The sequence below is a fragment of the Molothrus ater genome, chromosome 1 (assembly GCF_012460135.2).
Source record: "Molothrus ater isolate BHLD 08-10-18 breed brown headed cowbird chromosome 1, BPBGC_Mater_1.1, whole genome shotgun sequence".
Taxonomy (NCBI): Eukaryota; Metazoa; Chordata; class Aves; order Passeriformes; family Icteridae; genus Molothrus; species Molothrus ater.
The window spans coordinates 46,261,201-46,280,540 of record NC_050478.2 but is presented as its reverse complement, the minus strand read 5'-3'; the positions used below and the strand labels follow the sequence as shown (position 1 = coordinate 46,280,540).

Here is a 19,340-nt window from a genome sequence, read left to right as displayed (position 1 = left end):
GATCCTTTTTATCACTATTGCATAAAAGTGTTTATTTTACACCCTAAAGTTTGATAGCTTGAGAGTAGGGCACAGCAAAAAATAGTTGAGAAGGCCAGCTGTGTCCTTTGTTCCTTCAAAGGAAGTAAGGTAACTGTGCAAAAAATGAAAATAAAAGTGAGAAAGAGAGGGGGAGGAGGAGGCCCAGAATTAAAATACCTTGATACTTGTTCCTTCCTGTTCCTTGGTCTTCAGCAGGGCAGATCTGCTGAACCTTTGCCTGCTGAACTGAAGCTCCAAAAAACTTTACTTTTCCCTCTGCCAAGACTGCATAATTTCTTTTTTTCATCTCACTCTCCTCCTTCCCATATTTCTCAGACATCACATCCTGGTGCAAAATCTCGTGGCAGGAGGATGTCAGAACACCTCACCGGGGATCAGGCAGCCTCCGTGTTTCCTCCCTCCCTGGGGCTCACTCAGCCACCTGACCAGCTGGGCTCTCCATGCTGCCAAAAATACTCCTGCTTCACTATAAATCTCCCATGGGACAAAAGCCTCCTCCTGCCTTGCATCCTTATTTTGTGACAAAAATGTAAAAGTAATCTAGCCATTAACTGGGTTCCTCTGCCTCCTGAGCCATCCCCAGGCACATTTCGGATGAGGTATGATCCAGCCAGTTTACACACACTGCGAGGAGCAGACACAGCAGGGTCTATTGGAGAGACCCCTGACACCTCTCCAGTGGAGCTGAATGTCACCTCCAGAAAAACACTCCCATTTTCGAGCACCACCTCCGAGGAGCCTGCTGTCCCGACCCCATCCTCGTTATCAGCTCCTGGTCACGGCATTCAGCCCCCCCCAAGGAGGCTCCATGTGCTCATTCAAACCGTGCGCTTCCTGCAGGGGACGGAAAGTGACAAAACTTGTTTCCAGGCCAAAACGCTGTGAGCAGAGCAGCTGAACACATCACTTTTCTGCGACAGGATAAAAAATGCTCCTGCCCTGCCACAGGGCTTAATCCAGTCTCGGATACCAAGATAAACAACCCCAGCACAGCCCTCTGCGGGCAAGTCCCCCTGCCTGCTGCCAAGAAACACATTTAGTTATGCAATCTGCAGCTGAGTGCACGGTGGTCCCCCCAGCTACACCCCCAAAGCTCGGTGTGAAGCTCTTGTGCGGCTCAGACCACCATGGAGCCGCCCACCGACTCCAGCAGACAGGACCCTGTGCAACAGTACCTGTGCAGGCTGAAATGCAAACACTTCCTCAGCACCAGGCTGAAGAGTTTAATCTGTCCCTGTTCTACTTCTGTGACTGCAAGTCTACAATCATGAGGCATATCCATACACCTGGCCTGCTTCCATCGTTTCTTAAGTTAACCATGGAGTCTCCAGTCTTCCCAGCAACCCACTCTGGGTTTCCCTCTCCCAAAAGCTGAGCTATCTTATCTGCTGTTAAATTGTGAAGTCGCACAGCAGGGAACGGAAACACGCAATTCGACCCTGACCTCCCTCCATCCTGGGATAGCAAATCAATTTAATCCAGGAGGACATTCAATATTCTCATCGGGAGTCCTGGCATGTAAGTGGCTCCTTTCCAATGCCAAGTGGCAGTGATAACCTCTGGTGGTGGTCTGGACTTGTCACAGACCCCATATTTAGGGAAGAACGTGCCTACTGCTTGCTCTGCCATCTTCAGGATGCACCAATCATTTCACTGCTGATGGGAACCAGCACCTGAGGGCAGAGGGAAATCCTGGCAACTTTGGGAAACCACCGCAATCCCCATCTCCAAGCTACTTCTCTCTGCCCTTCTCCATGACGGCAGCCTATGCAGGCACGACTCCTCCGCAGGCTGGATGGCTGCCTTCCCACCCACACGTGGTCGGGACGCATCCTTGTAAGACACAGAACCAGGAGCATTGGCAAGAAAAGTTAAATGCCTCCCTGCTGGCAACGAAGGGCACTTCAAAATACGCTGCTCCAGTTTCTTCCCAGAGCTGCCCCCCTCAACCATGCTAAACTACCTTTGCTTTAAAATTAAGAGAGGTAGGATTAAAGAAAAAGGTGTCGCAGGAGGAAGAGCGTCTAATCCCTGTGATAAATAAAAGTTAAATAAAAAAAACCCTGCTCTGGGCAACTGACGGAGCACAACCAAGCAGATGTACAGGCAAATGCAATCCTGCAGGTCTGAACCCTGCCGTGACACTTTGCGAGGAGCCCTCCTCGTGCCGACGGGCGGACTGTCTCCTTACCGAAGTAATCGGCCTTTGGCCGAGCATCCATCTCCTGCTCCAGGCGCTGGGTCAGCGCCTCCAGCTTCAGCTCAGCCGCCGATGGCCCTTGCTCAGGCTGCGGAAGGAGGGTCTGGCAGGGCAGCTTCACCTTTGCTGTGCTGGAGCCATCCAGGTGCCCAGAGTCTGACCGTGGCCCACTCACGCCCTCCGGGAAAAGCATCTGCTGGGCATTGGGAGCCACCATCCCTCGGGAGGCCAGGCGTGAGGAGCCCGCCTCAGGGTTCCCGCTGCCGCTGGCAGGCCTGTGGTTCTGACCGTGGGCCACGAAGTGACCGCCTGGGCCGGGGTAGGCAGCGGCGTGCTGGTATTCCACACTGGGAGCAGCAGGTGCGGAGCCTGGCGGGAAGGACAGCGAGACACCCTGGTACCACGGCTGGCTGCCATCTCCTCCGCCTTTGGAACCGCAGGGCTCAGCGGAGCCTGAAAACCCCCGAGTGGGCTGCGCGGAGGGTGCCGAGAAGGATGAGGACCTCTGCTGTGGCGGGGGCTCCTCTGGCCCCACCGAGGGTGCCGAGGGGGTCCCGGCGTTTGAGAAGGAGGACCTCTGTGCGGCTGGCATCGGGTCACGGCCCCCGACACCTCGCCTGCCCTCGCCGCCGTTCTCCTGCCCGCCGCGGCAGGGCTGGGGGTCGCCGGGGCTCCCAGCCTGCTGCTCCCCGCGCCCCCCGCCAGGCTGTGAGCCCCCCACTCGGGGGATCCTGTCGGGCTCCGCTTCCCAGCCCCGGCGCCCGGCCTGGCTCCCCGGGGCCTCGGCACGTGCGCCGCTCTCTCCGAAGCCGCGCTCCCCTCCCTCGCAGGGCCTCGCTCGCGGCCCCTCGGCGGCGGGGGGCGGCTTCGAACCCCGCGCCACCGGCGGGCTGGGACGGGGCGGGTGGAAGGCGGCAGCCCCTCCGTTCATCGCGGCCATCAGCATCTCCTCCTGTTGCTGCTGCTGCTGCTGCTGCTGGAGGTGGATCTTGGCCATCTTGGTGGCGAACACCCGCCTGGTCTCCTCGAACTCGGGGTTGTTGCCGGCAGCTTTGTCCACCCGAAAGAGACCGTCCTTGGAGGCCTCGTACATGTTGAGGTCCTCGATGAACTTGCTGGCTTCCAGACCCAGATCGTCGTACTTGTCCATCTTGCCCGGGTTAGCGGGAAGATTCCCGCTTTCTTCTTCTTCTTCTTCTTCTTCTTCTTCTTCCTCCTCCTCCTCTTCTCCTTCCCGCCGGGATCAAGGCAACGCGGGCAGCAGCAGCCGCTCCGTCCCGCCGCGCTCCCGCCGCGCCCGTCCCCTCCGGGGGCGTGGCTGCGGGCGCGGGGAGGGGGCGTGGCCACAGTGAACACGCCCCGACCGTCCCCGCTGACCGCGCCCCAAGCTACGCCCACCCGCCCAGCGCGCGCTGCTCGCTCCCGCGCCGTGGTGGGCGCGCGCGCGGTCCGTCCGGAAAGGTCGCGTGCGGTTGCGGAGCCGCCCCGCGGTGTCCGAACGGACTCGGGAAGGGTTCGGCTCAGGCAGCGGAGATGGGAAAGGGGCTGCGCACGGTGGTTAAAGTCACCCGGATGATGCAAGGAAGGTGGTTTTGCCTCGTCTCCCCGCTGGGTAATATTCCTCTTTTTCACCCTGCAGCCTGGAAACCTTCCTGAAGAAGCCTTGCGAAAAATCACAGACACCCGTCGAGGAAGAAAAAAAACCAACAGCCCTACTCCCCCATGAAAAACTGCGAGGAAAATTTCATTCCATAACTATTGGGGCAATTAGTCTGTATAGTAGGAAATGGTATGAATTTTCTTGGTGTAGATAGACGTGGATAGATAGATAGAATTTTCTTGGTGTAGATAGACATTCTGTGCTGGATAGTCACGCTTAAGTACGCATGACTAAAGGACCCCGGATCATTGCAGGAAGATGACCCCTTGCCTGAAGAATAAAGGATACCTCTGGATGCCCAAAATAACATCAGCATCCCAGCCTTCCGGACACCTTTGGGAACCCCCACCCCATTATCCAGCATCATACATGTAACTGCAGCAAGACCACCTCCAGAGACATTTAGATCAGGAAAGATGGATCATGACATGTTAAAATTATTGTTGCTTTGGAATTCAGTAGCATATGTGCGATACATAGGGACTGGGCAAATCATGCTGTTCCTAAATGCTTAAAGGGTATAGGAGCTGTGTATAAAACTGCATTTGGGGTGCCCCAATGTGATCGGGACACTTCATGCCTATGACTAAATACTTACCCATGTGAATCTACACTTTACATACCAGCTTCCCTCCTCTGTCAGCCTGGGCCAGTTGCAAAATTTTCACGGCAAAACACAGCCTGGGGCTATCCAGAAGTTGGAGGGCTGCAGTGGGAACTCTGCTGGGCTCATGGGAGAGGCTGGTTGGCTGGGAGCTGTGGTACCTCTCACTAAACTTACTGGTGCAGTTGATCCTGCGGGCCCAGGCACGTGTCTGGCATTCCCATAACTTGTTATTGTAATTCTCCCCCAGGCTCCAGGAGGGAGGGCCAAATGTTAAGGAATGTGGAAATTCTCTGCCTTTAATAATAATGAATTGGGCTGTGATCAAAACATGTCAGAAGTAAAAAAAAAACAAAACCAAAAACAACAAAACCTCCTGAGCAACTGAGGCCAGACCTAAAATATCCTGCCTCTTCCTGTGAGATTCGGCCCAATGTGCTTAAAAATGATGGCACTGTGAGCCCCTGGAAAAGGTGCCTTGTCTTCTTTCAGGGCAACCTTGGAACTGCTTCTGTGTCTCCGAAAAGGCTCTGAGAAGGACTGAGAGGCTGGAGACTCGTCCCTGCAGCAACAGACTTAGGCTGGAGCTTGAGCTGATAAATGATGAACTTTGGACTCACAGAAATTAGCCCAGCCATAGCACAGCTTTAGATAAGGGGGTTTATGGTTTCTAGGGAAGACAGGCAGATGGGAATACCAGCACAGGGCAAAGCAGTAGAGCTCCCCAGTCCTCAGGATCTGGAGAAGTGGCACCACAGCATATATTGCTACTAACCATGGCCTGCCACTTTTTAAAGAGATTGATAATGCTGGAGCTTTTCACAATATCAGGGAAACATCCCAACTATCAAGCAATCCCATCTAACAGACCTTTCCAAGCTCTCCTCTGCTGTGGGGATGAGGGAAGGAGGGGGTCTCACAGCTCTCTCAAGCTGATCCCCACAAGCCCTCTTTCACTTTGGGAGAAGCTGGGTCCCTGGGGGCTAAACCCCACTTTGCAAAAGCCCCACAAGTTCAGGATGTCCATCTGGATGTCTATCGTGCAAAGACAGCAAACCCTTGCCTGTGCCAGGGCTCTTTTGGCTGGAGTGGAAGGGGTTTGCCTCCTATTTTTGTGGCTGGAAGAGGCCACAGTGGCCCCCATGAGCTGCTTCATGCCAGGCAGGTGTAGGCTCAGGCTACCAGTTACCAAGAGGGAGAGTGACTACCTCTTTTGTGGGTCTTGACCAAAACTGTCAAGTTTGAGGCAAAGCTCAGCTGGGGCAATGAAAGCCAAAACAGTTTCAGTGTCTAAAGAGCATCCACAGAAAGGGTTCCTGGAAGTCTGTTTTTGGCAACACCCTGGGCTGATCAGGAGAACCACAGCAAGTGACTGAGGCATGGGACACTTCCTCCTCATCGCTGGCTTCAGGAGGCTTTTGGAGATGGGCTTAGCTGAGATGCTTAGCTTTCAGTATGAAAATGGGCAAGCTTCAATGTTAAAACTGTAAGTAACAACAAAGTTGGTACTGAAGCACATATTGAATTCAGATTTGTATGGAGAATGACAGAAAGGAAACAGAGCATCAGGTAGATAAGGATGGGAGCGTGAGCCCCAGCACCGCTTTACTCACTGGAGGAATATGCAACGTGGACAAAGAGCACTTGGAAAGGAAATTACACATCATGCACCTTCTTGCCTCCTTCTCCCCAAAGGATGTGAAGTTAATCAGGGGAGGCCATGCTCCTATCCAGCACATCAGAGACTCAGACTTGAGTCTATTGGAGTTTTTTTTTTATTCCAAGACACTGAGATGAGGCTCTTCCATCCCTCTAAAAAACAAACTGTTTGGTGGAGCAGAAGGATTTGGAAGTAGATGTCTCTATTTTCAGCTTTCAACACACAAACCAAGGAAGAATCTAACTTCCATCACATCATGTATTTTTTTTCTTTCTTTCTTTTTTAGGGTCATGCATACATTTTCTGTTGTTACTTTTTATCTAACATCTGTAAGTCCTTTTACAGTCGACCTGCAGGAGCTCACCCCTTTGCAGAGGGAAGGAGTGGGGGGAAGCAGTCTTCTTGCCAAATGGCCGCTCTGGATGCTGCTGACCTTCACCAGCTATGTAAAGTACATTTCCTTCCTATGCCAGAGGATCAAATCAGCTGTCTGCAGAACAATGCTTACGTGGAAAAGGCTGCTGAAGCCCTTTGCATAGGGAACCCCTCGCTCTGGGCTTGGCCTCCTTCCAGGCTCCGCATGCATGAGCAGACACTTTGATGGTGAGCGCCTTCCAGGGGGGATCACCGCCAAGCGATTCAAAGGCGTTTTGGAGCTGAATTTGCAACGCTTTCAGTGAACATTAGGCAGCAAAATACCTTTGAAGTTTCCTGCTCGGATTTTTTCTTTCTGTGAGATTTGGGCTAGGGGTATTCTTAAGTGAGCAGATGATTAACTTGAACTTTCTACTAGACTGGAGATGTAATACTACACTGGCTTGCAGACCCTTCTGCTGTGATTAGATGTCCCACATGTTTATAGTTCCTGTGACTTTTACAGCCCACGCCTATTAAGAAATTAAGGGGTCCATGATTGCTGTTGTAGCACAGGACCAAAGTCTATGTGCCAATTTGAATTAACTTATTCTAAACCCTACCCCTTGAAGAAAAAAACCCAAAAAAACCAAAACATTGCTCATTTAATCTGTTTTTGTTCCTGTGCGCAAGGCAAGGCTTACACACTGCATTTATTCATGCAAAATAATGCTGACAGCTTGTAACTCAGCCCCGCTCCACGTGGCAATCTGAGCTGCCCGTGGGGTGGAGGGGGGCAGTGATCTGGGGAGAAGCAGCCCCGAGTGGTGTTCCCAGCTTTTGGCTCCACCTCGGTGGGAGCGCTGGGCACAGCAGCGCAGCCCTGTGCTGGGGCAGCACAGCCCTCCAGGGCCGGCAGGCTGCGGCACAGCCTGGCTAAACGGGGAAGTGGCCAGTGAGAGCAGGAAGGGGATCATCTGTCTTTGTTTCTCGCTGCCACGTTGGTGTCTGGGCTCACATTGCAGAGAGATGGAGAAAATGTGAAGAAATTCTCCACCACAAGTTCACAAGTTTCTCTCCCCTGCCCTCCCCCCGCCCCGATCTTTTTTCAATCTGGGAGAAAACGCCCTCATATTTTAAAGCGTGACAACAGCCTGCGGCTGTATAGTTTATGGAAAAACATGATTAGGAGAAGTCTGGGTGGCAATTTATAGCCAGATCTCTCTCCAAAAGCAACTATTGCATGCTCACACTGCCTATTTGCAACCAAACGAGTGTGGGGAGCCAGTGGCTGGCTGCCCACCCGGTTGTCTGCGGACATGTCCAGGGCTGGTCCCCAGTACCTGTAGCTGTCCCAGGGCCGTGGCTGTCCCAGGCAGGTCATTTCCCACAGGATTACGCACACTGCTCTGCAGGGCCTGAGATACATGCTCTGGTGTGTTTTAGCAAGAAAGTAATAAAGGCTTCAGTGCTAGAGTATAAACAGAGCAAGCAATTTATAAGGCAGAAGTATTTCCAGGATAGAGCCTGGCTTGGTTCTTGCAGGAGCAAATGTGTTTCTCAGCTTCTTGCAAGGCAGTGCCACAGCATCTCTGAACTCTTGACTGAATTGCAGGGGGAAATGATGGACTGTCCTTGCAGCTTTCTAATAAAGGTTTTCATTAAAGGTGCCATTTATCTGCACCCGCCACATTCTTTATACTAGGAAGATGATGCACAGCACTGTAAGGCAAATCAGAGGGTGGAGGAGGAGGAGGGAGGGATGAAGCAAGGTGACTGCAGAGGTGAGTCCGGGGGCTGCTGTGGGTGGGAAGGCTGGGCTCAGGCCGGGGGCCAGACAGCAGGACGGGACGCTGCAGAGGTGGGGAGGCCAAACCTCAGCCTCTGCCTTCCCAAAGGTTTTCAGGAAGGCGGCAGGGCAGGGCAGGGACATCTTGTTCCTCCTCACAGCTGCCCCAGGGGCCCCTGCATTCCTCCAGGAGGCCTGCCCTGCCTGCAGCCTGCTCTGCCAGCCCTGCCTGCAGCCTGCCTTGTCTGCTGCCTGCACAATGAACCCCCAAGCTGCAGGGGCAGCCTGGGGACTTGGAGCAGCCCAGGGGCCCGCCATGCAGCCTGGGTCAGTGCATCCCATGCCCCTGGGATCAGGGCAGAAATGGATCCAGACTTGGATATTTTGGTCCTGCTGTGCTACAAGTGTCTACCACAGGGCATTATCTCTGGCAGGGAATTATGCTAGGAGTATTAATTAACACTAATGGGAGAGAAAGGCCAGGGCACTACAGGGACACCTTTCCACACTGCCTTTCAGGAGAGGCAGCTCCTTCTTAAATAGCTGCACCTGCAGCATCAGTTCATTGGGGATGCTGTGGGCCCTTCCTACAGGTGGGTAAACTGAGGCAGGGAAGGTTAGCTGGCAGGCCACACCTTTGGAAGGTTAGAGGAGCCATGGGGAATCACCGAGATCCAAACAGGAACCCAGGAAGCAGCAGAGAGAGAAGCTGCAGATCCCTGACTTGCAGCAGCTCAGTCTCTGTGAGGAAGGCCAGAGCTGGGTGCCAGGCACTCAGCTGCTGCTCTGGGGTAGACAAGAACCTTCACCTTCCTCTCCTCAGTTTCTCCAGGTGCCATCAGTGCTGTTGGAGTCATTGGTCTCCCTTTGCTGTCACTCCACAGGCCAGAACACTTCCTTTCAGTGACTGCGGATTTGCACTGATGCAGACAGCTCTGTTGGTTTTCCTACCCCTGCTCAAAAGAATGTGGAATAGTTTGTTTTCTCCATTTTCTACTGAAAAGAGCCTTTTATCAGAACAAGAGCTGGCCTGGAGAATTTTCCAGCTCTGTTTCCCTGCCTCTTTATCAGTGCATTAACACAAACAGCACCGTGACCTTTTTAACCAACATACGTGGCCTCCAGTAATGCTGGGCTGGAAGCACTCCACAGGTCAGACGACATCCTGCCATCAGTCATCGGCCTCACGTGCCTCGGTGGACTTCGAGTGGGTTTGCCAGATGCAGTCAGTGCATCCACTCTGTTCTTCCATGCATGTCCTAGGAGAAGCTCTCTGACTAACAGATGTTTTTAAATGCTCTTTCACATGGGAAAATTGGGGATTATATGTTTTTGTTGTACCCTTGCTATTTCATCCAGCGACGGGGCCTCTCCAGGGATGGAGACGTACTTAAGAAAAATATTCACTTCTAAAAGCTTCTACAGATCTTTTTCACAATACTTCCTTGGCTTAACCAGCCCAGCAACGCACACTTGTGTTTCTGTTTTGTGGCAATTAGTAGGATTTGCTAATTACACCGCTATGTGCTTAAAGACAATTGATTTCCCTTTGTAGCAGAAAACAATTTCCTGTTATGCCGATTCTCTTAATCTTCATCCGAAACAAACTCAGGCTGCCATTGCCAGTAATGTGTCACGTTCCTTTATTAAATCACTCTCTTTTTCTGCCCCAGTTATGTGTCCTGTGTTTATTATTCCTGATCAGGGGATTGGATCACCTACAGCTGTTATGACTTGTACATATTTTGCTTCATGTATTGCTGGCACCAGGCAGAGTTATTGAAAAGCAACTGCCTTTGCTCAGCAGCTTACGTGTCTCCTTTGGCAGTGGGACACGGCTGTAGGGACAACCCTGGACCTTTTACGCTTGGTTTTGGCACGTGTAAAAAACTACTGGCAGAGGAGGAAGTTCAGAGCCTTATTTGTGAGTGTGTTGGCCACCCCCTTGCAGGCAGCCCAGAGAGCAAGCACGAAGCACACATTTCTGCTCAAGTAAATGCACAGGTTTTGTTTAGAGTTATAGTGAAGACCAGGCTCCTCAAATAAAAGAATTTCTTATGCCAGGGCTGAGCACCACTAGTGCAAGCAGAGTGTGAATATTCAACTCATTGTACTTAAGCCTGTCCCATTTACACATTCCTTTGCTTAGTGAGAAACTCAGCAGCTCAGAAGGGAGAGCAAATTGGTGTGGCTCAGGCAGATAAGCATGCCAGGAAATATCCTGGAAGGCTTTGTATGGAAGATGGTGCTGGATGGCAACTCCCCAGGGCTTCAAACCAGACCTGAAGTTTTCCAATTCCAGGCTTACCTGAGTGAGAGAAGTGCCATGAGTCACAAAGGCTGTGTGTGACTTGGGGCCTCCTGGAACAGACAGGGTTAGTGCACTGAAGACTGCTTTGTGATAGCGGAAAGCCGCATTATTCAGGAAAGGGAAAAAAATCCCCACCTTTCCTCCACATGTCAGGCAAGATCTCTTTTATCATCTGGGCTGCAGATGAGAGCTCTGATCCTCTCCCCTTCTGCACAGAGATAATGCTTCAGTTCAGTTCTCCTCCTGCTAGGGCAGGGAGATGCTTAATACTCCCTCTGATCTACTGTGATCAGCTTCATCTTTCTTCTTTGAGACATAAACCCCATTTCCATGAAAAAACCCCTAAACTAACCACTAACCAGTTCCAGCAACATTTTCTAAGGTCAAAAGCAGACTGATAGTATGTATGTTCCCCACTCAGGTTCTGTGGTGATAGACCTGTAACACTGAGCACTTGTTCAGTTCAGTCCTTTGATACAAAATCAGCTCAGATCATTGAATGAGGGGACTGATGAAACATGGAAGAAGAAAAAATATCCAGCAAAGTCAGCATATGTACTCTTCCAAGTGGGTAAATACACATAAATAAAAACAATCCCATCGTAAACTGTATCCCATCTGTAATCTGTAGTAAGTATTGCAAAACTACAAAAAAACCCACAAAAAACCAAAATCAACCAAACAAAAACCCCAAAACACCAACCCACCAACCAGCCCCAATTACTTCTTCATTTATAGCAAGTTTTTAGAAAAATCTCCCATACTGCAAACCTCCCTAGGAAGGAACCAGCAGTGCAGTAGTTAACATTCTTTCTAGTGCATGTTGGTTGTGAAAGGTTTAGAGAATAGGAATAGCTTTCTGTGAGGCTTTACACAGAAGAAGGAGAGACAAAGAGGAGAGACTGTGTGACCTGCCTTATATGTGGAAATTCTCCCTCCAAAAGAAACAAGCAGGCTTTACAAAGTCAGATGAGAAAATGCCATTATTAACCTGATGTCAGTTCTGTGGCATTAGTCTGATAAGACAACACACAGATTTTATTTTGCACCAAATCTCCATGTTTGGGTTCTGATAAAGGTCATGGAAATATACATGCTTGTCCAGCAATGCCCCTGTACAGGGTTTTTTTCAAAGCACAGGTGGAACAAGCTGGATAGAGATCTATCTTAGCTAGTGACCTAACCTGTAACAGTGTCCTTTCATGTGATAGAAAAAGCTCTCTTGCTTTGCTGCAAAGCAGCACGGGTGTGTCCATGTCACCTCAGTTCCTGCCCACACCAAATAACACATTTTTCTACACAGTGACGTCTTCCAGCACATTTCAGCACCCCCCATCACCCCAGCATCTGAGATCCTTTCTCATGAAATCAATGGCAGAGGAAAAGTACTTGGTGACATTTCAGGACTTTGCCAGCTTTTATTTTCCCAGAATCAATGTTTGAGGGCTGGATTTTTCTGAAGTTTAGTCACATGAACAATTTTGGGGTAGAAAGTGTGGCAGTGATTATTCTCTAAATCTGACATTACTTAAAATAGAAATTCAATATAGATTGGATCGGTGCAACTACCAATCTTCTATCCCTTAGACAGATAAGACGCTGCAAATGCCCCTTCTGTGTCATGGATCTGTTTCTTGGAGCAGCTTGTCCTTGGTCTATCCCACTGGGTTTAGCAAACCTCTCACATCATCTTTGGATCTCACTTCATGGAATAAGGACAGTGGCACCACGTCACCAGGACTGATCACCTGCCAGCACCCTTTCCTCTCACTTCTCAAGTGTCCCCTGCCCAGATTTCAACCTCCAGCACTATTTACCCACTGAGCTCTCCAAGGGGCCACAATCTATATATACCACCTTCAGCATAAGGATGCCTCTCTACTGTGGGACAAGTGACAACTGCCAAATAAATAAGACTTCTGTGCTGAGTTATTTTACAAAGGCTGGGTAACAGGCTGCAGCCTGTATGTCATTATCAGACCCATCTAGGCACAGACAGAACCTGTGAGTCACAATTACTGTAAAACAAACAGTAATTGTGCTTCAGAGCAGGTCATCCTTGTAAGAAATGTCAGTGGCTGCCAGCACAACAGCAAAGCTCTGCTGCTGGCACCTCTGCCATCCTTCAAACATACACTTAGCAGGGGATTAGGCTCTGTCACACTGTCTGCATCATCTCTCTCACTCATTCTTTCACCACCTTTTTTGTATCCTCTAGACCACACTGAATTACAACTTACTGTAAACACACTGGCGGGACTTCTGACCTTACACTTTTTGTGAGTCTGCTGCTCACTACCTTTCCTTTTTTAGCCTGTAGAAATCCATTCCCTATTTTGATTTTTGCCTGAATCACCAAGTGACATCTACAATTCACTTCCTCAGGCAAGAGCAAATACCCTCAAGTGCTAACAGCAATAAACACTGTGGGCGGCTGCCCGGCCCTGCCGTGACTGCAGCTTTTGTTTAAAGGCACCACAGGGTTGCTGGGCTTACAACAGCTTTCTTCATCCTTGTAAATTTATAAAGTTTTTATTTACATCAAACATGTCACCTTTCCCCCAAAGAAAAACTCTGTAAAATGGTTCCACAGGGTGTGTTAAACCTTTTACATAAATTAAAAAAAAAAAAAAAAAGAAGAAGAAAAAAGAAAAAAAAAAAGAAAAAAAAAAGAAAAAAGCAAGACTGGGCTGTGCCACAGATTTTACTTCAAAGGATCTCTTTCACAGTCCTTTTAGGGGCTTCTGAACAGGAGTTTTATGAATTTATAACAACATATATGTCAGGCAGACACTGGAATTCAAATTATTTTAACTCCAACTAAAGGCCTGTGTTCGAATGTCTGAATGCATTCCTTTGTGGCTCAGATTTCTGGAGTCTTAAAACTGCAAAGACCATATCTTAATTGTAAAGATTTCTTAGTCATTCTGGTGTCAAAGGACTGCTGGAGAGAAAATCTGCACAAGTGTGGTCCAGAAGGAAGCAGGAATCAGAAGAGTTTTGTTGCAGAGGTGGGGATGTGTAGAGCCAAACATGCTCTCTAAGCTTGGCATCTCTGTTAAGCATCTGGATATTTGGTACCAAAATTGCACAAACCCCAAATGAATATTTGCATTGCTTAGCTAGTGCCCACATGGCAATGTGATCTGTCTTGGGCCTGGTTGCTGGGGATGTATGAGACTTATTTACTGTTATGTGGGATATTTTTCTTGGTTTCCTTTCAGTTCAGTACAGAGTCTGGATGCCTGCTGAGCTGGAAGGTTACTGCAGACCTCTGTATTTGCCTTGCTGGTTGTTACTGCTGACTTCTTAACTGTCAGAATGGCTCACAAATGGCTGGCTTATTGGACTAGTTAGTTGGATGACTTAAAGAAAAAAACATTCTTTCACAATGAACCTTGCAATTGTTTCCTTGGAAACTCTTTTTCAAGCATTTGCTGAACACAATAAATATTTCCATATGGATATATCAGCAATGCAGTGTACAAATAACCTGTCTGGAATCAGGCGTGAGAATGGCTTTATGTTTCAGGAATGTCTGATTGATTTTTTAGAAACATGATGGATATTTTCACTTAATGAACCCCTCAGAAAAAAAAAAAAAAAAGAATCTCAATTCAAGTGTCACAATCTAGGCACTACAAGAGCCTTCCCCACTGCTGCATTTCTAGCAGCTGACTGATCCCTCTCTTAGGTGCCCTGAAAGTCTCTGAGATGGCTCATGCATAGGAAGCAACTTCCATCCTGTTCCACGCAGAAACAACCATCAATACGTTGCTGAAGTTGCACCTCTCATGCATGTGCCAACACAAACACATCAGCTAGGAAGGAGAACCCTGGCTAAGGCAGGGCTTGGATAAATAATCTGACCTTTTTCTTGGCTTGGCTCTGAAATTTGTGTGAAATGTAACAAACCACCCCATTCTACGGGCACAGCTACCTGCTGTGCCCAAGGCCATTGGTCAGCACAAAGAAATTATTTTTTAAATTAACATTCTGTCGTGTTTTGTAGTGTTTCCTTTAAACTTTAAATGCTAGTTAATGGTAGGGTACCCAAACATGAGATCCAGGGAGCAATGCACACCTAACATCTGGGGTAGCACATACTCAGGACAGTTGTTTAGTCCTGGAATCACATTTATGCATCTGCAATTAGCCAAGCCAACTTTCCAACAGGATATATTCCTGAGGCTGACACTAAGCCCCCTATGCTTTCTTCAGTTGCATTCTGTTACAATTCTTTAGTTCTTCTGTGCTTCCTTCTCATTCTCCCAAAGAATATGGACAAGCAGCATCTTACCATGACTTAATAAGAACTTTTAATTCTGCACATTTCTTCACATTAAAAGGAAGATTTAGCAGCAACCTGATTTAATAAGATTTCTTTCCCACCTTTACATGAAGTGAAATAACCATAACTACTCTTTTTGAATTGGTTTCCACCTCAAAAGATTCCAGATCTCTTTTGCAGCCCAGCAGAGCCTTTACTATTCTTGCACTAAGAAGTTGATAAGGGCAGTTCTGGGAGACAGAAAGGCCTTTTTAATGGCTCGTCCCTGCAGGTGCTTGACTCCAAGCTCACTCTGAAGAACGAGCTCCTGGACTTCTTCAAAATTGCGGGCTGCTTGCTGAGGCACAGAAACTTTGCCACAAGCTTTGTTATTAATCTGAAAGAGAGACACAAAAACAGGAAAAAAAAAGAAGTTTAACTAGACTGTTTGCTACAATTTAATTTCCTGTATCCAACCCATCTTTTTAAAACAGGAAAGGGGGAAAGTGGAATAAACTCTCTTTTCTCCAAACCCACACTTTCTAAGTAGAGGATAAAATTCTTATCTCCTGTCCACTGTAAGATAAAACTCTGATTCATGATACAAAAAATTGGAGAAGTGGCCACAGGAAGTCTCAGTTTTGAAGACAGCAAGCAACACGTGACTGTGCAATGCAGTGATCTTTTAATTTTAAAAATGTGACAGGCACATAAGCTGCATAAAATGTCTGGTGGGAGTCTTGGTTTGTACATACTTCTGGGCAGCAACTTGGATTCTTTACAGCTAAGCAATGTCTTGCAGAGATTCAAATGGAAGATTTATTATTTTTAGAAAAATAGGCTTTAACTTAGTGTATGTTGCACTCATTGTTATATGCTGCACTCAACCCATGGCTCATTAATCCAACGCTGACCACAAAGACGTCAGCTGCTCACTCAGCAACATCTTCCTGTGTGGGGCTGGTTTTCAGTGCAGCTTCCACCCTGGTTTTGCTTCAGTAGGGCAGAATCACGTAAGTCAAACTGAGTAAGCCCTTTGGTGGGAATCACCTTAGTTTATAAAATGGGATTATAAATCCTTTCTGTCATCCAGTAAAGGTAGATAATGGAGATAGACTATAGAGCCTGACTGAGTACCTTTCTGGAGCTGGCATAAAATTAATTATTACAAAGACTTTCAGATTTACTTGGACTATTTTCATTAAGCCACTATAGTGGCTTAATGAGAAGAAGGTCAATCACACATTTTAGAAAATGAAACAATTCAAATTTTTTAATGCAGTTAATCACATTACTTGCATAATAATCTGTGTAGGTACTGCAGATTTCTGAGCCCTAGGCATCATTTCAGGGAGATTTCAATCATCTAAAAGAAATACACATTGTTTCATGCAGTTTGGACATAAAAATGTTCACAACTTGGTTTTCACCTGGATTTTATCCAGGATATCTCCACGCAACATACAACAAATGAGAAAGACCCAGTTCACTTACCTAGTTTGTATTTTGTTTGTATTTTATTTTAATGAAAATAAAATAATTTGTGCAATTCTCTGAAAGAGGAAGTTGGGACAGATTTTTAAGGAACAAGATGGAATCTCAAATGCAGCAAGGATGAACCACTTCTGTTTTTTGACTAGTCTTGACAATAATTTGCAGTGATGTCAGTAGGCTTTTAATTACTCCTACATGCATCCATAACGTGGCATCATGAAAGGCTGGCTGTGTTAAACTTTGCCTTTAGCATCTGGTGCAAAGCAAGTATCTTTGAAAAACACATAGGAGTTAATTTTTAAAGCTTTTGTGAAAAATAACTACAAACAGTTCTTCCTGACAGGACACTTCAGAGAAGAAATGCATTCCACAGGAAAAAGAAAACAGTAAAATCCAAAGAGATACAGTTTTAGTGGGAATATAAAGCAAGCCTCTCAGCTTGCTGCTAGGACACGCAGCCTGCAGTTCAAAGCTATGCCTGTCTAGTTAAAATGTCATTCACTGTCCTCCATCATGCAAATTAATATGTCCCAGTGGATGGATGTTGGCAGGGGGAAATTTTCCACAACTAGCCTATTTGGTGCTGTTCTCAACAGAAAAGCCAAGCAGCCTAAATCAACTTGGTAAATAAATGACTGCTAGTGGTTGTGTTTTCCTAGAAAGGTTGAGAAGCCTGGGCGACCTGGCACTGTGTACCTTCCCACAGCACATCTCCACCTTCCCACAGCATGTCTCCTGATCTTCCCACACTCTGCTCTGAGCTGGGACCATAACTTTTATCAAACAGCAGATTGGTTATGGTTTCACCCCGTGTTTGAGCATGGCTTTCATTATATCATAGGTATCATGAAGCATTTTAACACGATTCTTAAAACAGGCAGCTGCAGATTTCATCACATGCTGTGTGTAACAAGCATCCTAGTCACATATCCTTTTAGTCCAGGGCTTAGGCTCTCAGCAGGAGAAATGCCTTCTGTTATTTCTCCATCTCTCTCTCTGTATCTCACTAGACCAGCATATCCCTTGGCCTTTCCAGGTGAAAGTGCCATACAAGAAAACTGAGTGCTGGCAGCCTTGTTTCTCTGAAAAACCATGCAAGAGGAGAAATACACAAGTCTTGGGTCCTCTCTTCCCCTGAGGAAGAAAGCTGTTGCTTTTTTCTTCTCTTCTTTTCTCTCATTTATTTTTTTTTTCTTTTTAACATTTGACATTATACACTATTCCAGATCTACAGAGAGCCAGTGGTAAGTACAGAAGTTATAAAACTTGAAATGAAATCACAGAAGACTGAAAAATAAGCACCTTGAGGCTGGAGAGAGGAATTTTTAATTCAACTCAAATATTTTTTTTACCATTGATGCATAATCCTTCTGAGAAGTTAGAAAGAAAATAAATATCTGTACACTGTTAGACCTTCCTCATATGCCAAGCAAGGAAAATGACACCAAATTTTTTTTAATTTATAAAAACATCAGTTATAAGACCACATCTGCTAACAGTGCTGCACCACCTAGAAAATGTGAGGAATGCTAGTCAGAAGTATTTATAGGATGAAATGCACACTACATTCAGGTCAGATTTTTCAGAGCATTAATAATATACAGTATTATTAAAAATACTGTATACCCAACTTTGCAATAATTTTTAGAGGAACAGATACTGTGCATATCCAGTGAATTTAAATGTCTTTCTTGTAGGCAATTTATATTGTTTCAGCCAAGGATACACTGAGCTGGTTGCTTTTGTTGCTTTGGGTTAAATATGGAAAGACATAACTCCAGCACAGACAGGAAATAATGAAGTATTTTGTGTGAAGAGAAATAAACCCAGAATGTCTCAGCAGACAAATCCCTGGCAGCCTGAGGCAGTTTGATGGCTCGAGAAGAATAGGGTTGTGGCCCAAAGACTTGGTTTGACTGTACAGCCTTGTGAAGAGACACTGACTCTTTGCAAAACCAATTCCTCTGTATGGCAAGTGTTTCTTGGTTTAATGAGGGCAATTTATTTTTGCAGCCATACAAAAACCTTCAGTGTTCACAAAACTTCTCACATTCCATGCACATTCACACTCCCTGCTCCCTTATATTTCCCTTTTACTTTATTCTTACAGTAGAAAGCCAGGCACACTCTATAGCCACTATTGCTAAGAATTATTCCCATTACAAAAAAGCAACTTATCTTTCTGGTCTTCCAGTCATTTGCTTTCTCAGAAGGAAGGTGTTTACATACATCATATACTTCCATGAATATATGACTGAGAACCCAGGGGTTGTTTTTTCTCCTCTTACAACAAGACTTACACAAGACTATGGCTTTGACAAAGTCAACCAGGAAAAGAACAAAAATAATTTTAACAAAGTAAATTAATTAATTTTTTTTTCTTGTTCCTTTTTATGAGAAGGAAATTTTTGTGTAAGCAGAAGAATATCAGTGAAATATTTAGGTATTTTCATGTTTGGTTGTGTAGTCTTAAAAACATTGTGTCCAGAGTTTTCTCTGTGTTGCTGAAGTTGTTATTTCAAAGATATATTTAATAACATGTTTGCTTTAACCACAACTGCAAAGATGCTTCTAAAATTACACAATTTCTCATTCATGACTTCCTTATAAACTGAACGCTGGAATTCAAGATGTTTGCTAGCTGTGCTTGGATGTGAAGGCTTATTTTGGGCTTGAGAGAAGTGATTGTACCTCAGTGAAGATTTTTACTGTTAGAACTAAATGCTTATCACTTAAAGAAAGAAAGAGAGGGCAAGAAAGAGGAAAAAAGCAATTCCCCACAGTGACTATTAGGCTAAGTCTTCTATTAACCCCAGCTGGCAATTGAGTCCTTCTTGGTTTGGAAAGACGACAATTGAAAATTTCCTTCAAAAAGACATACTCCTTGGTCTTTCTTAAGCGTGTATGTTTAGTGTTGGAAAAACTAGTGCTTTAACATTATTTCTCATTCTGTTCA

The 19,340-nt window shown here is 46.6% G+C and overlaps 2 protein-coding genes across 2 annotated transcripts in view; both read right to left on the bottom strand.

Annotated features, from left to right (window-relative positions):
• Positions 1–3,501, bottom strand: part of LIMD1 (LIM domain containing 1) — a 32,836-nt gene extending 29,335 nt beyond the window's left edge. Inside the window, exon 1 of the mRNA XM_036402832.2 lies at positions 2,234–3,501. Coding sequence (XP_036258725.1) covers positions 2,234–3,392 — 1,159 coding nt within the window. The 5' untranslated portion in view covers positions 3,393–3,501. The remainder of the gene's footprint in view (positions 1–2,233) is intronic.
• Positions 3,502–14,916: 11,415 nt separating this feature from the next.
• The window catches only part of LARS2 (leucyl-tRNA synthetase 2, mitochondrial), an 82,726-nt gene continuing 78,302 nt past the window's right edge, over positions 14,917–19,340 (bottom strand). The window contains exon 21 of the mRNA XM_036406762.1: positions 14,917–15,287. Coding sequence (XP_036262655.1) covers positions 15,108–15,287 — 180 coding nt within the window. The 3' untranslated portion in view covers positions 14,917–15,107. The remainder of the gene's footprint in view (positions 15,288–19,340) is intronic.